This window comes from Protopterus annectens, chromosome 13.part0 (genome assembly GCF_019279795.1).
Source record: "Protopterus annectens isolate FY-2018-M chromosome 13.part0, PAN1.0, whole genome shotgun sequence".
NCBI classification, from domain to species: Eukaryota; Metazoa; Chordata; order Ceratodontiformes; family Protopteridae; genus Protopterus; species Protopterus annectens.
This window is the reverse complement of record NC_056747.1, coordinates 1,323,106,493-1,323,122,895: the sequence shown is the minus strand read 5'-3', so window position 1 is coordinate 1,323,122,895 and position 16,403 is coordinate 1,323,106,493. Positions and strand designations below refer to the sequence as shown.

At 44.0% G+C, this 16,403-nt stretch overlaps 1 protein-coding gene across 5 annotated transcripts in view; it reads right to left on the bottom strand.

Annotated features, from left to right (window-relative positions):
* Positions 1-16,403, bottom strand: part of ZNF281 (zinc finger protein 281) — an 849,413-nt gene that overhangs the window by 483,471 nt on the left and 349,539 nt on the right. For all 5 annotated transcript variants that reach the window (XM_044055344.1, XM_044055339.1, XM_044055340.1 and 2 more), the window contains exon 5: positions 9,578-9,704. In XM_044055344.1, the coding sequence (XP_043911279.1) occupies positions 9,578-9,704 (127 nt within the window). The remainder of the gene's footprint in view (positions 1-9,577; positions 9,705-16,403) is intronic.

The following is a 16,403-nucleotide window of genomic DNA, read 5'->3' as shown; positions in this document are numbered from 1 at the left end:
ATCAAGACATATAAATTTGGATAAATGCCAAAGTTTCCAAATAGTAGAGAGCAAACACATAAAATAAGCATGTATGTACATATATACAAACAAATACACCATAATAGATCCCCCCCAAGCTAGCTGAAGATTGGCAAATACCCTAGGAGTACCTCAGAGGGGAAGGAGGGTGGGTAATCCTGACTGCAGATGCATTCCTCTCGGACATCTACATTTATGGTAGGTACAAAACTGTACTATGTCCTTCAAGGATGCATCTGCAGTCTTAACAAATAGGTAGAATACCATAGCTAAACTAGGGGAGGAGGAAAAGAGAAGAGATTATGGTGTAGTTAGGATCCCTTGCAAAACAGCAGTGGCAAAGCCAGCACGGGATCTAGAGTATAAAGGTAAGTTATAATGCTTGGCAAATGTATGCACGGAGGTCCAAGTAGCAGCCTCTATAATGTCCTTGGTAGCCACTCCTCGTAAGAAAGCTGTGGTAGTGGCTGTAGCTCTTGTGGAGTGAGGCCTGATGTTCTCTGGAGTTTTCTTTCCATGGTAGGAGTAACAAAATCTAATGCAATTTCCTATCCATTTGGAGATTGTCTGTTTAGAAATAGGTTTTCCTTCCTTTCCTGCTGCATATGCTCTTTTGTTTTTTGTCCTGCCCAGGTAGTAGCGTAATTGCCTGTGTACATCCAAGGTATGTAAGAGTCTTTCTCCCCTGTTCTGTGGGTTGGGGAAGAATGTAGGAAGGTGGATAGCCTGATTTAAAGATACTCTGGATACCACCTTAGGCATAAATGTAGGATTTGTTCTCATGGACACTCTGTCTTGATGGAAGATTAGGAAGGGTTGCACTGCCATTAATGCCTGTAGTTCAGAGACCCTTCTTGCTGAAGTTATTGCCAGCAGGAAAGCAGTTTTCCAGGATAAGTATTGTATTTCTGCTGTTGCTGCTGGTTCAAAGGGGTCGAGTCAGTTTTTCTAGCACAAAGTTCAAGTCCCATGCGGGCAATGGAGGTTTCCTGGGAGGTTTTACATTTTTGATTCCTCTTAGAAACTGTCTGAGCAGAGGGTGCGAGAAGACAGGAGGATCCAAGCTGTACTCTGCTGAAATAGCTGATGCATGTATCTTGATGGAGGAATAGGACAGGCCTGTATGGAAGAGCTCCGCCAAGTACTCCAGGATGTTGGCTATGTTCACCAGTGTCACATCTTGCCCCTTTGCAGTACTCCAGATGAGATATCTTTTCCATTTTGCTGCATAATTCTTTCTTGTTGAAGGCCTACGAGCCTCCAGGATTATGTCTTTAACCCCTTTGGGATAAATTCGGGTTAATTGCTGTTATGTAATGTTCCAGGCAGTTAGCTGCAGAGTTTTTAAGTTCGGATGCAGAATGTTGTAGCTGTTCTGTGTCAGTAGTAATGGGATCAGGGGCAGTGTCCATATTTGTCCCCGGGACATGCTCCTCAGAAGTGGATACCAATGTTGTCTTGGCCAGGCTGGGGCTATCAGAATGATCCTCGGACGTTCCTCTTTGATTTTGAGAAGCACCTTGTGCATCAAAGGTAGTGGTGGGAATGCGTATGCTGTCAGGTTTTTCCAACTGAAGGATAGGGAGTCCACCTTCCAAGCAAGTGGGTGGTAAGTCCTTGTGCAGAATTTCTTCAACTGATGATTGAAAGGGGATGCAAACAAGTCTATTTGTGGTAATCCCCATTTTCTTGTGATGGTTTTGAAGATGTCCGGATGCAGCATCCATTCATGGGCATCTGTTGTAGTTCTGCTTAATATGTCTGCTAGTATGTTTTCCTTCCCTGGTACATAAATTGCCTGTAACTGAATGTTGTAGCTCAGAGCCACATTCCATAGGTCCAGTGCCAACCGGCATAGAGGGTATGAGTGTGTGCCTCCCTGTTTGTTGATGTACCACATAACTGTGGTGTTGTCTGTCCTTATCATCAACTGGCCTTCTTGGGGAAAAGGTCTGAATGCCTGGATTGCCAATTTTACTGCCATCATTTCTTTTAGATTTATGTGCAGATGCAGCTGGTCTTCAGTCCATAGGCCTTGAAAGCACTTGTCCATTATGTGTGCTCCCCAACCGAGGTCTGAGGCATCTGTCGTGATGGTTTGTCTTGGTTGACTTTTGCAGAAGGGCAGTCCTGTGTTTGATTGACAGGCATGAGCCCACCATAAGAACTCTTGCTTCAGGCATGGGATTATTGGAATTTTGGTTTCTAGGCTGTGCTTGTGCTGAGACCACAAATTCTTTAGGTACCACTGTAGCTTTCTCATATGCAGCCTGGCATGAGGTACCAGAATTATGCAGGATGCCATGAAGCCTAGAGCTTGTAGCACTTTTCTTGCAGTTAGATGGCTCTGCTTTGTTAATGCCAAGAAGTAGAGAGGAAGTTGCTCTTTCTTTTCTGTAGTTAGAAATGCCATTTGTTTTGATGTGTCCAGTTCTGCACCCAGAAAGGTTATTCTTTGGGATGGAATCAGCCTTGACTTTTGTATTGACTGTATATCCCAGGGCTTGCAGCAGGTAGATGACTCTTTGTAAATCTTCTGTGAGTTTGTTTTGTTGTCCGCTTGTATCAGGCAGTCGTCCAGGTAGGGATAAATTTGAATTCCTGAAGTCTGCAATGCGATTACTGATGCCAGGCATTTCGTGAACACTCTGGGCAGTAGATAAGCCAAAGGGCAATGCTGAGAATTGATAATGCTCTGATCCTGCAAGAAATCTGAGGTATCTTCTGCAAATTGGTCTTATGGGGACGTGCAGGTATGCCTCCTTGAGATCGAGAGTTACCAGCCAAGACTCCTTGCCCAGCATGGGAAGAAGCTGCTGTAGGGTCAGCATTTTGAATTTTGGAACAATGAGGAATGTGTTTAAAGCGGACAGGTCTAGAATAGGTCTCCATTTGTTTTCTTTTCTTGGTACCAGGAAGAGTCTGGAGTAAAATCCCTTCCCTTGCTCCAGAAATGGTACCTTTTCCACAGCTCTCATTCTTAATAATTGAGATATTTGTTTTAGAGCTTCTGCCCTTTGAGAAGGTGGTAGGTTTGGCATTCCTTTCTTTCCTGGAAGTGTATGGAAATGGAACCTGTAGCCTTTGTCTATAGTCTGCAAAATCCATTTTTCTGTTGTAATGCAGTGCCAGTTTTTTGAAAATAATGTTAGCTTTCCGCCTAAGGGTGCTTCTAGTTGTTCCCTGGTAGGCGGTGCCACCGCCAAGTCACTGTGATTGAGTTGTTGTAGTGGTGGTGGCTGTATCCGTGCCTCGCTGGTTGTTGCCCTGCCACTGGCGACCCCTGTAGGCACCCCTGGATTGGTTTCTGCCTCTAGAGCCTGTTCCTGCCTCTTTGTGCCTTAGAGGTGTCCGGAAAGACCAATTTTGGAGGGCCAGTTCCTGCTAAACCTTGGAGGTTGAACTTGTAAGAAATCTTTCACTGTTTGCACAGATTTTGCTTTCTCTTCCATCTTTTTTAGAACCTGCTGTGCGGGGGCACCAAATAAATTGACCTTGTCCATAGGTGCATCCAAAAGCTTAGATTTGACATGGTCTGGTAATGCCTGCTCTTTCAACCATGCATGCCTCCTGATAACTGTGCCAGTCATGGCTGATCTAAAGGAAGCCTCCAGTGCATCATAGCCACATTTTAAAGAATGGTTACTAACCTGCTGTATGTTATGTAACATTTCTTGAACATACTTTTATCTATAGATTCTTCTGAGGACAGTTTTTTAGTCAACTGGTCAAGCATAAACTCTTGATATTGAATCATATGAAATTGGCAGTTCAAAGCTCTAGCTGACAAAGTAGCAGAGGTGTAAACTTTTTACCCCATCTCTAAGGACCTGGAATCCCTTTCAGAGGGGAGGGTTTTTAGAAGAAGTAGCTGCTACAGCTTTAGGGCCCTGGGAGATAGTCTCTGGATCTGCAAAAGGAGCCTTATATAAGTGGAGATGAGTGTCCGGGACCCTGTAGTACCTATCGGGCTTAGCAGGGGCCGGAGGTAAAGTATCAGGAGCAGTGCAAACATCATTAAATGCATCATAAACAACAGATAGGACTGGAGGTATAGCTAAAGGCCTATGCTGTGGCAAGTGTAGAAAGGTCCTAAGCCTTTTCCTAGAGTCTGAGAAATCTTGGCCCTGCCACTGAAATTGTTCCCTCATAGCATGCAAGGTTTCCCCAAAGGAAAATTCCTCAGGAGGATAGGCTGAAAGGATGGACTCCTCAGCATCAGAGTCTTCGTAAGGAGAATAAGAAGCCTCTGGAGGATCTGAATGATCTGAGTCATCCGAGGAATCATCTGTGGCTACTGGCTCAGGGGGCTCTGCTCTAGGCCTTTTTTCTGGAGGAGGGAGAGAGGCCCTGTCTGGATGAGGCTGGGCTCCACGAATTAAGGAGATGAGATCCTCTGCCAAAGACAGCATATGGGAACTGGAGCTGGGCCTATGAGAGGGGGGCTTGGCAGGCACAGGTTTTGATGCTTTGGCTGCCTTAGCCCTGGCAAAGGCCTTAATAGACATAGCTGGAGGAGGCCTAGCAGCTCCACGTGCAGGGGTAGAAATATCTAGGGGAATGGTGTCTGATAAATCCTGTGAAATCGCAACAGAAGGTTGGATTTCTGAAGCCGTTTCTACCAGGTTAGAAGAGGCCTCGGTAGAAGGTAAGTTTTCGGCTGAAGAAAGAACCGCTTGCTCGGTTTCGGCCGAAACCGAGACACTCGTGGTTTGCTTAACCGCGGTTTCGGCCGAAACCACGGACCGCGACTGTCGGTCCTTTTCTTTGCGTTTTTTGGTTATTTGCGTAGTCGGAGGATCCGACGGTATAATGTAGGCAAAATCGGAGCCAAAAATCTGTTCAGCAAAGTCTGAGCGACGTCTAAGCGTCCGTCGGTTAAAAGAAGCACAGGCTAGACAAGCTGCTACGTCGTGGTCTGGGCCTAAACAATGTATGCAATAGGAGTGGAAATCCTTATGAGGTATTTGTTTCCCACAAGATAAACAGTTATTAACTTTCTCTGACATCGGCTGAGGCAAGAAAGAGTCCCCAACGGGGTACTTAGCTTTACAGAAGTCTTCGAAGTAGTATTCGGTAGTAGTAATATCTGGATCTGACCGACTGGCACTTGCTAACAGCTTCTGCTTCGGGCGCCACGCGGCAAGAAAGACTGGGGAAAATGGCGTCGGCTGATGCCTTTATACCCGAATAACTGCCGCAATGACATCGGGTGAAGTGCGACACCAGCCGAAGCCAGACCCAGACTTTGGAATCCGGCCGACCGAAGGGCTGCCTGACGACAGGACAACCCATTTGTTAAGACTGCAGATGCATCCTTGAAGGACATCTCTGTAATATCTATCAGGTTTTCCGGGAGCAGGAGGTAAAGAGTCAGGAGCCAAGCTAGATTCCGACAAGGTATCATCAACAATGTCTAGCACAGGAGTAATAGCTAAAGGCCTGTGTTGGGGCTGGAGTAAGAAATCCCTAAGCCTCTTTTTAGAATCAAAGTAATCCTGGCTTTCCCAGTGAAAATGCTCCCTAAGAGTATGCAAGGTTTCACCAAAAGAAAAATCCTCTGGGGGAGAAGCAGAGGGAATAGAATCCCTCTGCATCAGAATCCTCATAGGTGATGAGGGTAAATCCTGGCCAGAGGAAACAGAATTTTCAGACTCCTGGTCAGAAGTATCATAAGCAAATTCAGTCCTAGGTCTCAGAGGGGGAAGGTTGGCTTCCCCCGATTAAAGTAATGAGGTGTTCAGCCATTCTTATCATTTGTTTTTTAAGCATAGAGGCATGAACATGCGTACTGGTTCGAGATTTAGGCCTTGAAGAAGATGGCATCGGTTTACTAAGCAAGTCAGTAGGCTTGAATACACCCTCAAAAGCCGGTGCCTGCACAGCAGCTCCGGACCCATCCAAGGTAGATACATCCGCAGGTTCCACAGTTGAAGCATCTCGCAGCATACTGGGCTCCGAATGGGTCTCAGTAGAGGCCTGCGAATCTGAAGTAGCAGATACCAGGGGCTGCAAAAGCGCCTCACTGACTACCGGCAAACTGGCAACTAGCTTAGGAGAAGCGTCGTCGGCAGTTTTGGACGTAGGCGGCTTGTCTCTGTCTTTATCTTTGCATTTTTTTGCAATGTCGGTAGTCGGGTGGCTTACCGTAGACATATCTGGATAATTGAACAGAGTACCAAAATATTTAGAAGCGAAAATATACAGACGACGAACAGTTCGTGGTTTAAACCGACAGCGAGGTACGTCGTGGTCAGGGCCTAGGCAAGGAATACAGTACGAATGAAAATCTTTATAAGGTATTTGCTTTCCACAAGAAATACAATTATTGACTTTTACTGACATCGGTTTAGAGCAAGAAAAAAAGTTTCCCCAATGGGGTACTTAGCTTTAGTTGAAGACTTCAGTTCTGAAACTCGAAAATGAAAATTTCAGGAGTCTGCCAACCGGCACTTGCAAACTGCTTCTGCTTCGGGCACCGCATAGCAAGAAAGACTGATGTAATGGCGTTGGCTGCATGCTTTACACCCCTGACTATCTGACGTCATGGAAGATGAGACAGCAACCGACGCAGGACCCAAAACTTTGACAATCAGTCCGACTGAGGGCTACTGCAAGCAGATAACCCAAATGTGACGAGTGCAACAGTGAAACACGAAGAACATCAGGGCCCAGCAAAACATACGTATTTTCTGTGTGCAAGATGTAAGGGGATGTGCGGATAGTCCTCCTTCAGGTCTAGAGTGGCCATGAACTCTCTGGGTGGCAGTAGTGGAAGTAGGATTTGGAGGGATAGCATTCTGAAGGAAGGGACTTTTAGAAAGAGGTTTAGGAAAGATAAATCCAGGATTGGCCTCCGTGGTCTGTCCTTTTTTTGGTACTAGGAATAGGCTTAAGTAGAATCCTTTTCCTTCCTAGTCTGATGGGATAGGTTCTATGGTTCCCTGAGCCAACAGGTCCTGGGATAAGGTGAGGAATTTGTTGAAGTTGTTTTTTGAGTGGGAATGGAATGCCCTGTGATGTGGGCCTTTCCTGCCAAGATAGGAAATATCCCCTTTCCACTACAGTCAGAACCAAGCGGTCAGAGGTGTTAACTTTCCAAAGGGGCACAGAGTGGGACAGATGGGATGAAAGAGACAGGTGGGCAAGGCAGTCATGCATTATTGGTATTATTTCTGTTCTAAAAGGACTGTCTGTAGGTAGGCTGAGAAGAGGCATGCCTAGAAGAGGTTTGCCTCCTGGCTAATTTCCACTGGAAGATTGGGGGGGGGGGGCAATGGATGGGGTCCTTCTGACATAGATGGTCTTAGCAGAGTAGTTTCTGTAGAATTTTGGTATTGGAAATGCCAAAATGTGTTTAATATCTTGGACTTCCTTGCTCTTCTCCTGAAGGTTCTTAAACAGTTCTGCAGAATGTTTACCAAACAGGAGGGTGTGATCTAGCGGGACATCTAGAATTTTGGATTTGAAGTTTTCAGGTAATGTTTGGAGCCTAAGCCATGAATATCTGTGAAACAGAGATGCAGCAGATCTAGCAGAGGCCTCTGCTACATCATAACTTTACCTATTCGAGTGCCTGGCTACCTGGGATGCCAGGGTCAGTTTTGATGCTACTTCTGTCTTGTTGGAAGAGTCAGGCAAGGAGGAGAGTGGAGTTGAAGCTTGGGATACCAAATCCAAAGTATACTTAACCATACGGGTTTTGTAATTAATGGCACTAAAGGCCAGGGTGGAAGAAGTATAAACCTTCTTGCCCAGTCTGCTTATAATCTTGCTATCCTTGGCAGTAGGTAAAAGTTGCAAGGATGGAATCAGTCTAGATTGTTTGCCTGGGGCTACAGCTATCACAGCAGGGTTCACCAAGGGGGGGGGTTTCACTAGACATTTTTGTGGTCATCGGGCACCTTGTAGAAAGATCAGGTCTCTGAGCAGGTGGCTGCTAATCAGGATTTTTTCAGACTGATACAAATGCATCTAGATATGCAAGGATCACTGGGGGGATGGCTGATGGGGAGGGAGATTCAACCTGCAACAACTCAAAAATATCCTTTTTGAGTCTGTCATTTCAGAAGTATGCCATTTAAAATATTATTTCATTTTAGTAATGGTCTCTCCAAATATAATGTCTTCTGGAAGGAGTCTCCCGCTATGGATTCCTCATTTGGTGAACAGTATTCCAGGGGGGGAGGATATTTGGAATGAGCAAGTCACAGACTCATCCGGGGAAGAGTAAAAGGCCTCTTCCTGAGAAAACGGAAGGGAGAATTAAGGTTGCTGAGGCAGTTCTTGGGCTAAGCACTGGAATAGCGGAAAGTGAGGAGGCCAAGGGCCTAATGGCCATGAAGGCCTGCATCAAGGACTGTGTAAAAGATTGCCAGTCAGGTTGTCCCTCAGGAGAGGCAGATAAATGTTTGGTCTTTTGTTTTCTTTTTAAAGGGGTAGTTGTGGTAGAGATAGAAGGCCTAGTTTCCGGGGTGTGACCTAAAGCAGAAGACTCAGATTCCTGTATCCCAGACAGGCGTCTGGTGGAGCCTGGTTCCCCCCTCAACTTCAGTAATAACCAACATCTGAGCAACCTCTGCGGATGTGCCGCCAGGCACTTCAGAAGAAGCTTCCTCAAGGGGAGATGCCAAAGTAGACATCTCTAGCGGACGTTCCTCAACCCCTACATTGGCAGTTGGTGGGGCTTCCGATGACAGAGGGGCAGAAGTAGAAGGCCGTGAAATCTTGGCCTTTTTTCTTGGTGGTTCCACCTGGGTGGCAGACTCTGGGTCCATCCTTAACGCTAACTTTATAAGCCTCTGATTTTCCAGATATAAATTGAGGGCAGCCAGATGGCTTCTAAGCATTTTGGGGATGAAGGATTGGCAGATGGAGCAGGAGTTATGGTCGTACTCCTGGCCTAAGCAGAAAACACAATGGTCATGGGAGTCCTTATGCGGAATTTGACGTCCACATCCGCATTTACCCTTCTTACTGGACGTTGGCCAAGAATAAGCAAGCAAACCAAGCTGAAGCGATAAATAAAATTTTAGAATTCCCCAACGGGGTACTTCGCTTTAGACGTCTTGAAGGTACACGAGCGATGTGATCGATCTGACAATCAACTGCAGCAGAAAAGTTCTGAGGTCTGTGCCTGCAGGCGTCACATTTAAGGTTCCTGGTTTATGGCCCTACGTGTGACATCCCACGCACCAACAGCAACTAGGCTTAAGCTTTTGTACAAGAACCGACATTTGGGTCACCTGAGGCGGAGAATCCCACAGTAAGAATACTGCAACACGGGAATAGGACATCCATTACTGCATACATAATAAAATATCTATAGCCTGTAACAGTGCACGGTCACCTGAGGTGGAGAATTCCACAGTAAGAATACTGCTACATGGGAATAGGACATCCGTTACTGCATACATAATAAAATATCTATAGCCTGCAGCAGTGCAGTCAGCATTACAGGAAATATGCAAGCCCAGCAACAGAATAACCACAGTTCCCCTTCCAAGCACAACTAATCATGGTGCGTTTTTAATAGTTTCAAGACATGAATACATACCAGTATGTATAAGCACATGTCGGCGTAAGTGATAAGAGCTTCGAAAAGCAGCACTACAATGTTCACAGATGTGTGGCTTCTGACCAGGAGAAAAACTACCTACTTCTCCATCGCCCGGTGAGGATTGCTATACAAAAAAAAAACACAACTTTAAAGTCAATACGTGCACCATCGCAGCTCACTGTATTACTAATTTCTACCTTAGCGGTTAACAGAGTCACATCTTTTCTACCCAGTAAGTTGTTGCAGAACTCAGAATGGCAAAATAAAAATCCTGCTACTTAATCTGGACACACCTGCAAAGCAAAAAGCTGTAAACTAACTATATTTTGTTAGGGAAAGAATGAAACAGCCCAAAATCCTGTTGATGGATTTGACATATTACACACTGCAGAAGAGTGCATTTCATAACAAACCAATACTACTACAGGCTGTAACACACATCCACGACATCTTTTCCCAACACCACAACAAACCTCCTGAAAGATTAAACATGCACCCAAGACATCCTACCCCAATAAAGCATTATAAAAATTCAAGTGTGTGACACACACATGTTTTCATATGTAATCTGGATTTTTTTTTTTGCAATAAATGATTGAGAAACAGAAGTTACATATGGTACTCAACACAAAATTAATTCTCAAAGCATTTTAAATCACAAAGTAACATTCAATGACAAGGTATCTGCAATGGCAGACATTCAAGCAGCTCCTGTCAAAAGGCTGCCACCTCAGAAGGAGTGCCAGTGGCAATGCAGCCCAAAGTGAAATGGGATGGTAGCTCTACAGTTTAGTTTTTGCTAATGGCAGACAAGAAAATGAGCAAAAATCAAAAGCAACCCAAGATAATCCTGGCCCAAACTACTAAGGGGAACAAAGGAATATCAGCTAAGTCTAACACGCCCCTTAACTGTAATGCAAGACACCCAACATAATTTTAGGAAACCTTGGTACAGTCACGGATGACTGACACAGGATGCCTGACAACTTCACAACAGAGATACACACACAAAATATGGCACAGAATGAGAACTAATACTGAAATATACGTACAAGTGTAATAATCTAACAGCTAAATATGCAATACAGATTTTCCTCAGGTATTAATACAACAGAAACAATGTCTAATTTCCAGTAGTACATATGTGTGTTGTACTCTTGATAATACTTTAAAAGGCTAACAAAGCTATTTCCAAATTAAATACACTGATAAGCAAAACAGAAACCTTTCTCACAATCACACACACAGTGGCACTATTAATTTACCACTTGTTACTTATTTTATTTTAAACTAGGAAAGTACTTTTTAGCAGAGGCCAAGACAGAAAAGCTCCACACAATAAATAATGCATTACATACAAAAATTAGTTCATCAAACAAATAATTCTACAAGCACTAAATAAAAATGTAACTGGCAAGATAAACACCACCTTGCATAAGAAACAATGCTGGAGAAATCATTGTTTGAATGCATATAGTATGCATCCTAAGCATACTTTTCATAACATTATGCAAGGGCAAGGATACAGAGTTTCTTGGCTGTGCACAGACAATGAGTTTCACAAAGAAATAGATGTACTAAATAAACATCTTAAGAAAAAGGGGTACCCAAAGGAAAATTTAGAAAAAGCTAACAGTATACTAACAGGGAAGCAAGGGCTAGACCACGGTTTTCTGATAATAAAGAGCAGCAAGGAGATGAGCTGAAGCCATCTAGTAAGTATGGCAAAAAAATCTAAGGTAATGTTACGTTACAGTAACAATGTGTATAGGATATGTGATATTAAGCAAAACTGGAAGATACTAAGAAGTGACAACTCACTTGGAAAGACATTTCAGATGAGAAAAGTACAGTTGTGTACACTTACCATAAATGTAGATGTTCAAGTGTATTCACTGTTGCAGTCATTACATTCAGGTAATCCTGCTGGCCGGTTGCCCTCAGTCGGCCTGAATTCCAAAGTCTTGGGTCCTGCGTCGGCTGTCGTCGCCCCTTCCCTGACATTAGGTCGTCAGGGGTATAAAAGAAGGAGCCGACGCCATTTTCTTTAGTTTTTCTTGACCCCGATGTCAGGTGCCCCCAAAAAGGGTAGTCACAATTTATATCTATATATAAAATAACATGCAGCAAAATAAACTTTACCTTCATCCACAAGCAAATACACCACATAGGTTGTATGAATGAGAGAAGGAAAGATAGGTTCCATCAGAAGAAAAGGGGGGAAGCCGGGTGGGTAACCTGGACTGCAACAGTGAATACACAACATCTACATTTATGGTAAGTGTACACAACTGTACTACGTTCTTTGTGTTTCACTGTTGCTGTCATTACATTTGGGTAGATTCCCAAATCTATGGTTGGGAGGCTGGAGCTAAACAGCATTAGGAGCGGCTATGAGACCCTGCAGAACTGCAATGGCAAAGCCTGCCCTGGATTTGGAGTAGAGTGGCAGATGATAGTGCTTTGTAAAGGTGTGCACTGAACTCCCAAGTAGCAGTCTCTAAAATGTCCTTGGATGGTACTCCCCTGAGAAAGGCTGCTGAAGTGGCTGCAACTCTGGTTGAATGTGGCCTAATGCCCTTTGGCACTGGCTTGCCATGGTATAAGTAGCAGAAACGAATGCAGTGGCCTATCCACTTTGAAATAGTCTGCTTTGAGATAGCCTTTCCTTGTGATCCTGCAGCATATGCCACTAGTAATTGCTCTGTCTTTCTGAAAACTTTGGTTCTGTCCAAGTAGAATCCAAGTGGTCTGTGTATGTCCAAAGAATGCAGAATTCTTTCCCCCTTGTTCTGTGGATTTTGATAAAAGGTTGGCAGATGAATGGTTTGGTTAAGAGCCACACTGGATACCACTTTAGGCATAAATGTTGAGTTTGTCCTCAGGGAGACCCTGTCCGGATAAAAAATGATAAAAGGTTCCACAGCCATGAGTGCCTGTAGCTCTGAAACTCGTCTTGCAGAAGTTATTGCTAGGAGCAGAGCGGTTTTCCAAGATAAAAACTTTATATCAGTAGCAGCTGGCTCAAAAGGAGGCAGGGTGAGTTTTTCCAAGACATAGTTGAGGTCCCATGCAGGCATTGGTGATCTCCTTGGAGGCCTTAAATTTTTGGCTCCTCTGAGGTACTGTTTTAATAAGGGATGAGAAAAGACTGGTGGCTTTGCATTGTAATGAGCCGAAATGGCAGAGGCATGAATTTTAATAGATGAGAAAGATAGGCCTTTGTCCAGCATCTCAGTTAAGTATTGTAAAATCTGAGGAATATTTGGCACAGCTGTATCTGTTCCTTGTGCCTGGTTCCAAGCACAGAATCTCTTCTATTTTCCAGCATAAGATTTTCTAGTACTAGGCCTTCTGGCTTCCAAAATGACATCTATCACAGCTCTACTGAGAGGTGTGTTTTGTAGGACTACATTATCTGCCATGCTGCCAGGTTTCAAGTCCTGAGCTGGCTGTCAAGGATCTGATTGTTTTGCTGGGACAGTAGATGCGGTACTTGAGGTAGGGTCCAAGCTGGGCATTAAGACAAGTTCCTTAATATTGGGTACCAGTGCTGGCAGGGCCAGTCTGGTGCTATCAGTATCATCTTTGGCTTCTCCTGTCTGACCTTTAGGAGTACCTTGGGGAGGAGAGGCAGACGGGGAAAGGCATATTTTTATTTATTTTATTTTTATTTTACATTTGTTGACCGGGATAGTCCGACTGGATGCATGTCCATTTTCAGCGGAGGCCCTGAGAGAAAAGCTCCAAGGGTAAGCAGATACAGCATTACATAATACCAGCATTACATATTACAAACAGACTATTTAAAGAGATTACATAAGTAAGCAAGTTAAACAAGTTCCACAGGTTACAGTTAATCCTGAGCGCAAGTCAGGATTAAATTAAATTACACAGTAAACTGGTTAACAGATTTTTACACATTCTACAGAGAGTTAAGCCAGGCTTGATACATTGACATAGCCAGATAAGTGACAAAGGTTTGAGTCTAGTTTTAATTGACCTAAGGTGGAAAGTAAGGTAATATCAGCTGGAGTTCCAGGATCTACTTACAGAGTTTGCAAAGAGAGAATCACCGGCTGTGTTATTAAGTTTGCTAGTCTGAATTAGTAGTTTGTTAGAGGATCGAAGCGGTCTAGGATTGTTAAAGGGGGTGATAATATTTTTAAGTGCAGGAGTATTGTCCGGATTATAGAGGATTTTATAGGCCATAATCAGTTGGTTATACTGGATTAGGCTGGGTAGTTCAAGCCACCCAAGCTGATTTAGATTGATGCAATGATGTGTCCTAAAAGGCAGCCCAGTGGCAAACCTGGCAATGTGGTTGTAGCAAATTGAGAGTTTAAGGACAGTCTTGTTTAAATTCGAGAGTAGAGGGGATGCATACAGAAGGGTTGAAAGAAGGTGAGAGCGAGCTATGGCAATTTTAGCTGGAGGTGTTAGGAAGGCTTTTATTCTGTAAAGTGACCCTAGTTTTTTATGGATGGTTTTGATAGTTTGGTTAACATGTAGGTCAAATTTTAGATTATTGTCTATGATGACACCTAATAGTTTTGTAGAGGTGTCAGGGGAGATTATTGTGCCATCATTTGATTTTATGGTAAAGGTGAAAGCAGTAGACCTACGTGTTGGTGAAAATAACAGCATTTTAGTTTTTTTGGGATTTAGGATCAGACGATGTTCAGAAAGCCAGTTTTCTATTGTATTAAAGGTGGTCTGGGTAGCTGACCACAACTCTACTAGAGATGTGGCTGAGCAAATCGGAGTAGAGTCATCAGCATATTGGATACAGCTGACTTTTGGGATGACAGTATAAAGGTAGTTAATGATGATGGAAAACAGCAAGGGCCCTAGTATAGAGCCTTGTGGTACTCCGAGGGTGTTAGGTAGAAGGTTACAGAGTTCGTTCTGCCAGAAGACAGCCTGCTGTCGATCATTCAGGTAGGACTGAAACCATTGAAGGGCTCCAGTATCTAGACAGAATGTTTGCAGGGTGTGGATTAAAAGTTGGTGATCAACCATATCGAATGCCTTGGAAAGATCCAAGAAAAGGGCTGAAGATATATAATTATTGTTGCGATTATGGTTTATGGTGTTGGTAAAGGCTAGGAGGGCTGAAGTAGTGCTGTGATGAGGACGGAAGCCATGCTGAGTGTCTGCCATAAGGTGATTCTGGATTAGGCGGTACATGAGTTTCCTATGAATACATTTTTCCATAATCTTTGCAAGTGTAGAGAGTATAGCTATTGGCCTATAATTGGAGAATTCAGTAGAGCTGCCTTCTTTGTGAAGTGGGATTACATAGGATATTTCCCAGATGCTGGGAATTTTAGCTTCTACTATGGTTCGATTGATTAGTATTGAGATGGGGTAAGCAATAGCATCAGCTGATTTTTGTAGGTACTCGGCAGGGAGTTGATCAGCAGAAAGTGTAGTGGGTTTTAATTTTTTGATCAAGATACAGATAAGTGAAGTGGCGACTGGTTGGAAGCTGAACGCGAGTAGGTTTCTAGGGGTGCTACTTTCAGGACCAGAGGAGCTAGGAGGTAGTTGGCTAGCAAGCATATACTGATAGGTTTTTCCAGCTGAGGGATAGGGCGTCCATTTTCCATGCTTGTCTATGATAAATCCTTGTGCAGAATCTCTTTAGTTGGTGGTTGTGAGGGGAGGCAAATAGATCTATGTCCGGGCATCCCCATTTCCTTGTTATGCTGAAGACTTGTGGATCCAGCTGCCACTCGTGGGGATCCATGAGGTTTCCGCTTAGTTTGTCTGCCAGAGTATTTTTCTTTCCTGGCAGGAATTGTGCCTGCAGATATACTTGGTAAGTCAATGCTGTGTCCCACAAAGTCATGGCTAGTCTGCAAAGGGGGTAAGAATGTGTGCCCCACTGCTTGTTTATATACCACATGACCGTGGTGTTGTCTGTCTTGATCAGTAGTTGTCCTGGTTGAAGTAGGTCCTTGAATGCTGTCAGGGCATTTTGAACAGCTAGCTTCTCTTTTTGATTGATATGTAGATGCATTTGGTTTGAGGTCCACATTCCCTGAATGCATCTTCCTGCTGTGTGGGCCCCCCAGGCATAATCTGACGCATCTGTTGTTAGCGTTTGCCTGGCTGGAGGTAATGTGAACAGCTGTCCCTTGTTTTGGTGACAAGCCTTTGCCCACCATCGAAACTCCTGTTGCAGGCAGGGAATGAGAGTAATAATGTTTCCAGGCTGTGGCAATGGTGAGTCCAAACACTTTTAAGGTACCATTGAAGTTTCCTCATATGCAGTCTTGCATATGGAATTAGTAGGATGCAGGATGCCATGAAGCCCAAAGCCTGCAGAAATTTTTTTGCAGATAACTGGGCCTTTGTTGCTAACATTTTGAAGTAGGTAGTCAGTTGCCTTCGTTTGTCTGGCGTGAGATAAGCCATCTGGGCAGTTGTATTTAAGTTTGCACCCAGGAATACTATCTCTTGAGAGGGTATTAGTTTTGATTTATTTTCGTTGACTGTGTACCCTAGGCATGTTTCAAGTTTTTTCACAAACGCCAGATGCTGTAGGAGGATGTCCTTGTTCTCTGCTTGAATTAGGCAGTCGTCCAAGTAAGGATATATTTCCATTCCTCTTTGTCTGCAGAATGCAATTACTGGTGCCAGGAACTTTGTAAAGACCCTGGGTGCAGTAGATAAGCCAAAGGGCAGTGCAGAGAATTGGTAATGCATTGAGCCAGTCTTGAATCTGAGGTATCTTCTGCATATTTGTCTGATTGGGACATGCAGGTATGCCTCTTAGGTCTAAAGTTACAAGCCAAGTGTTCTTGCCCAGCATGGG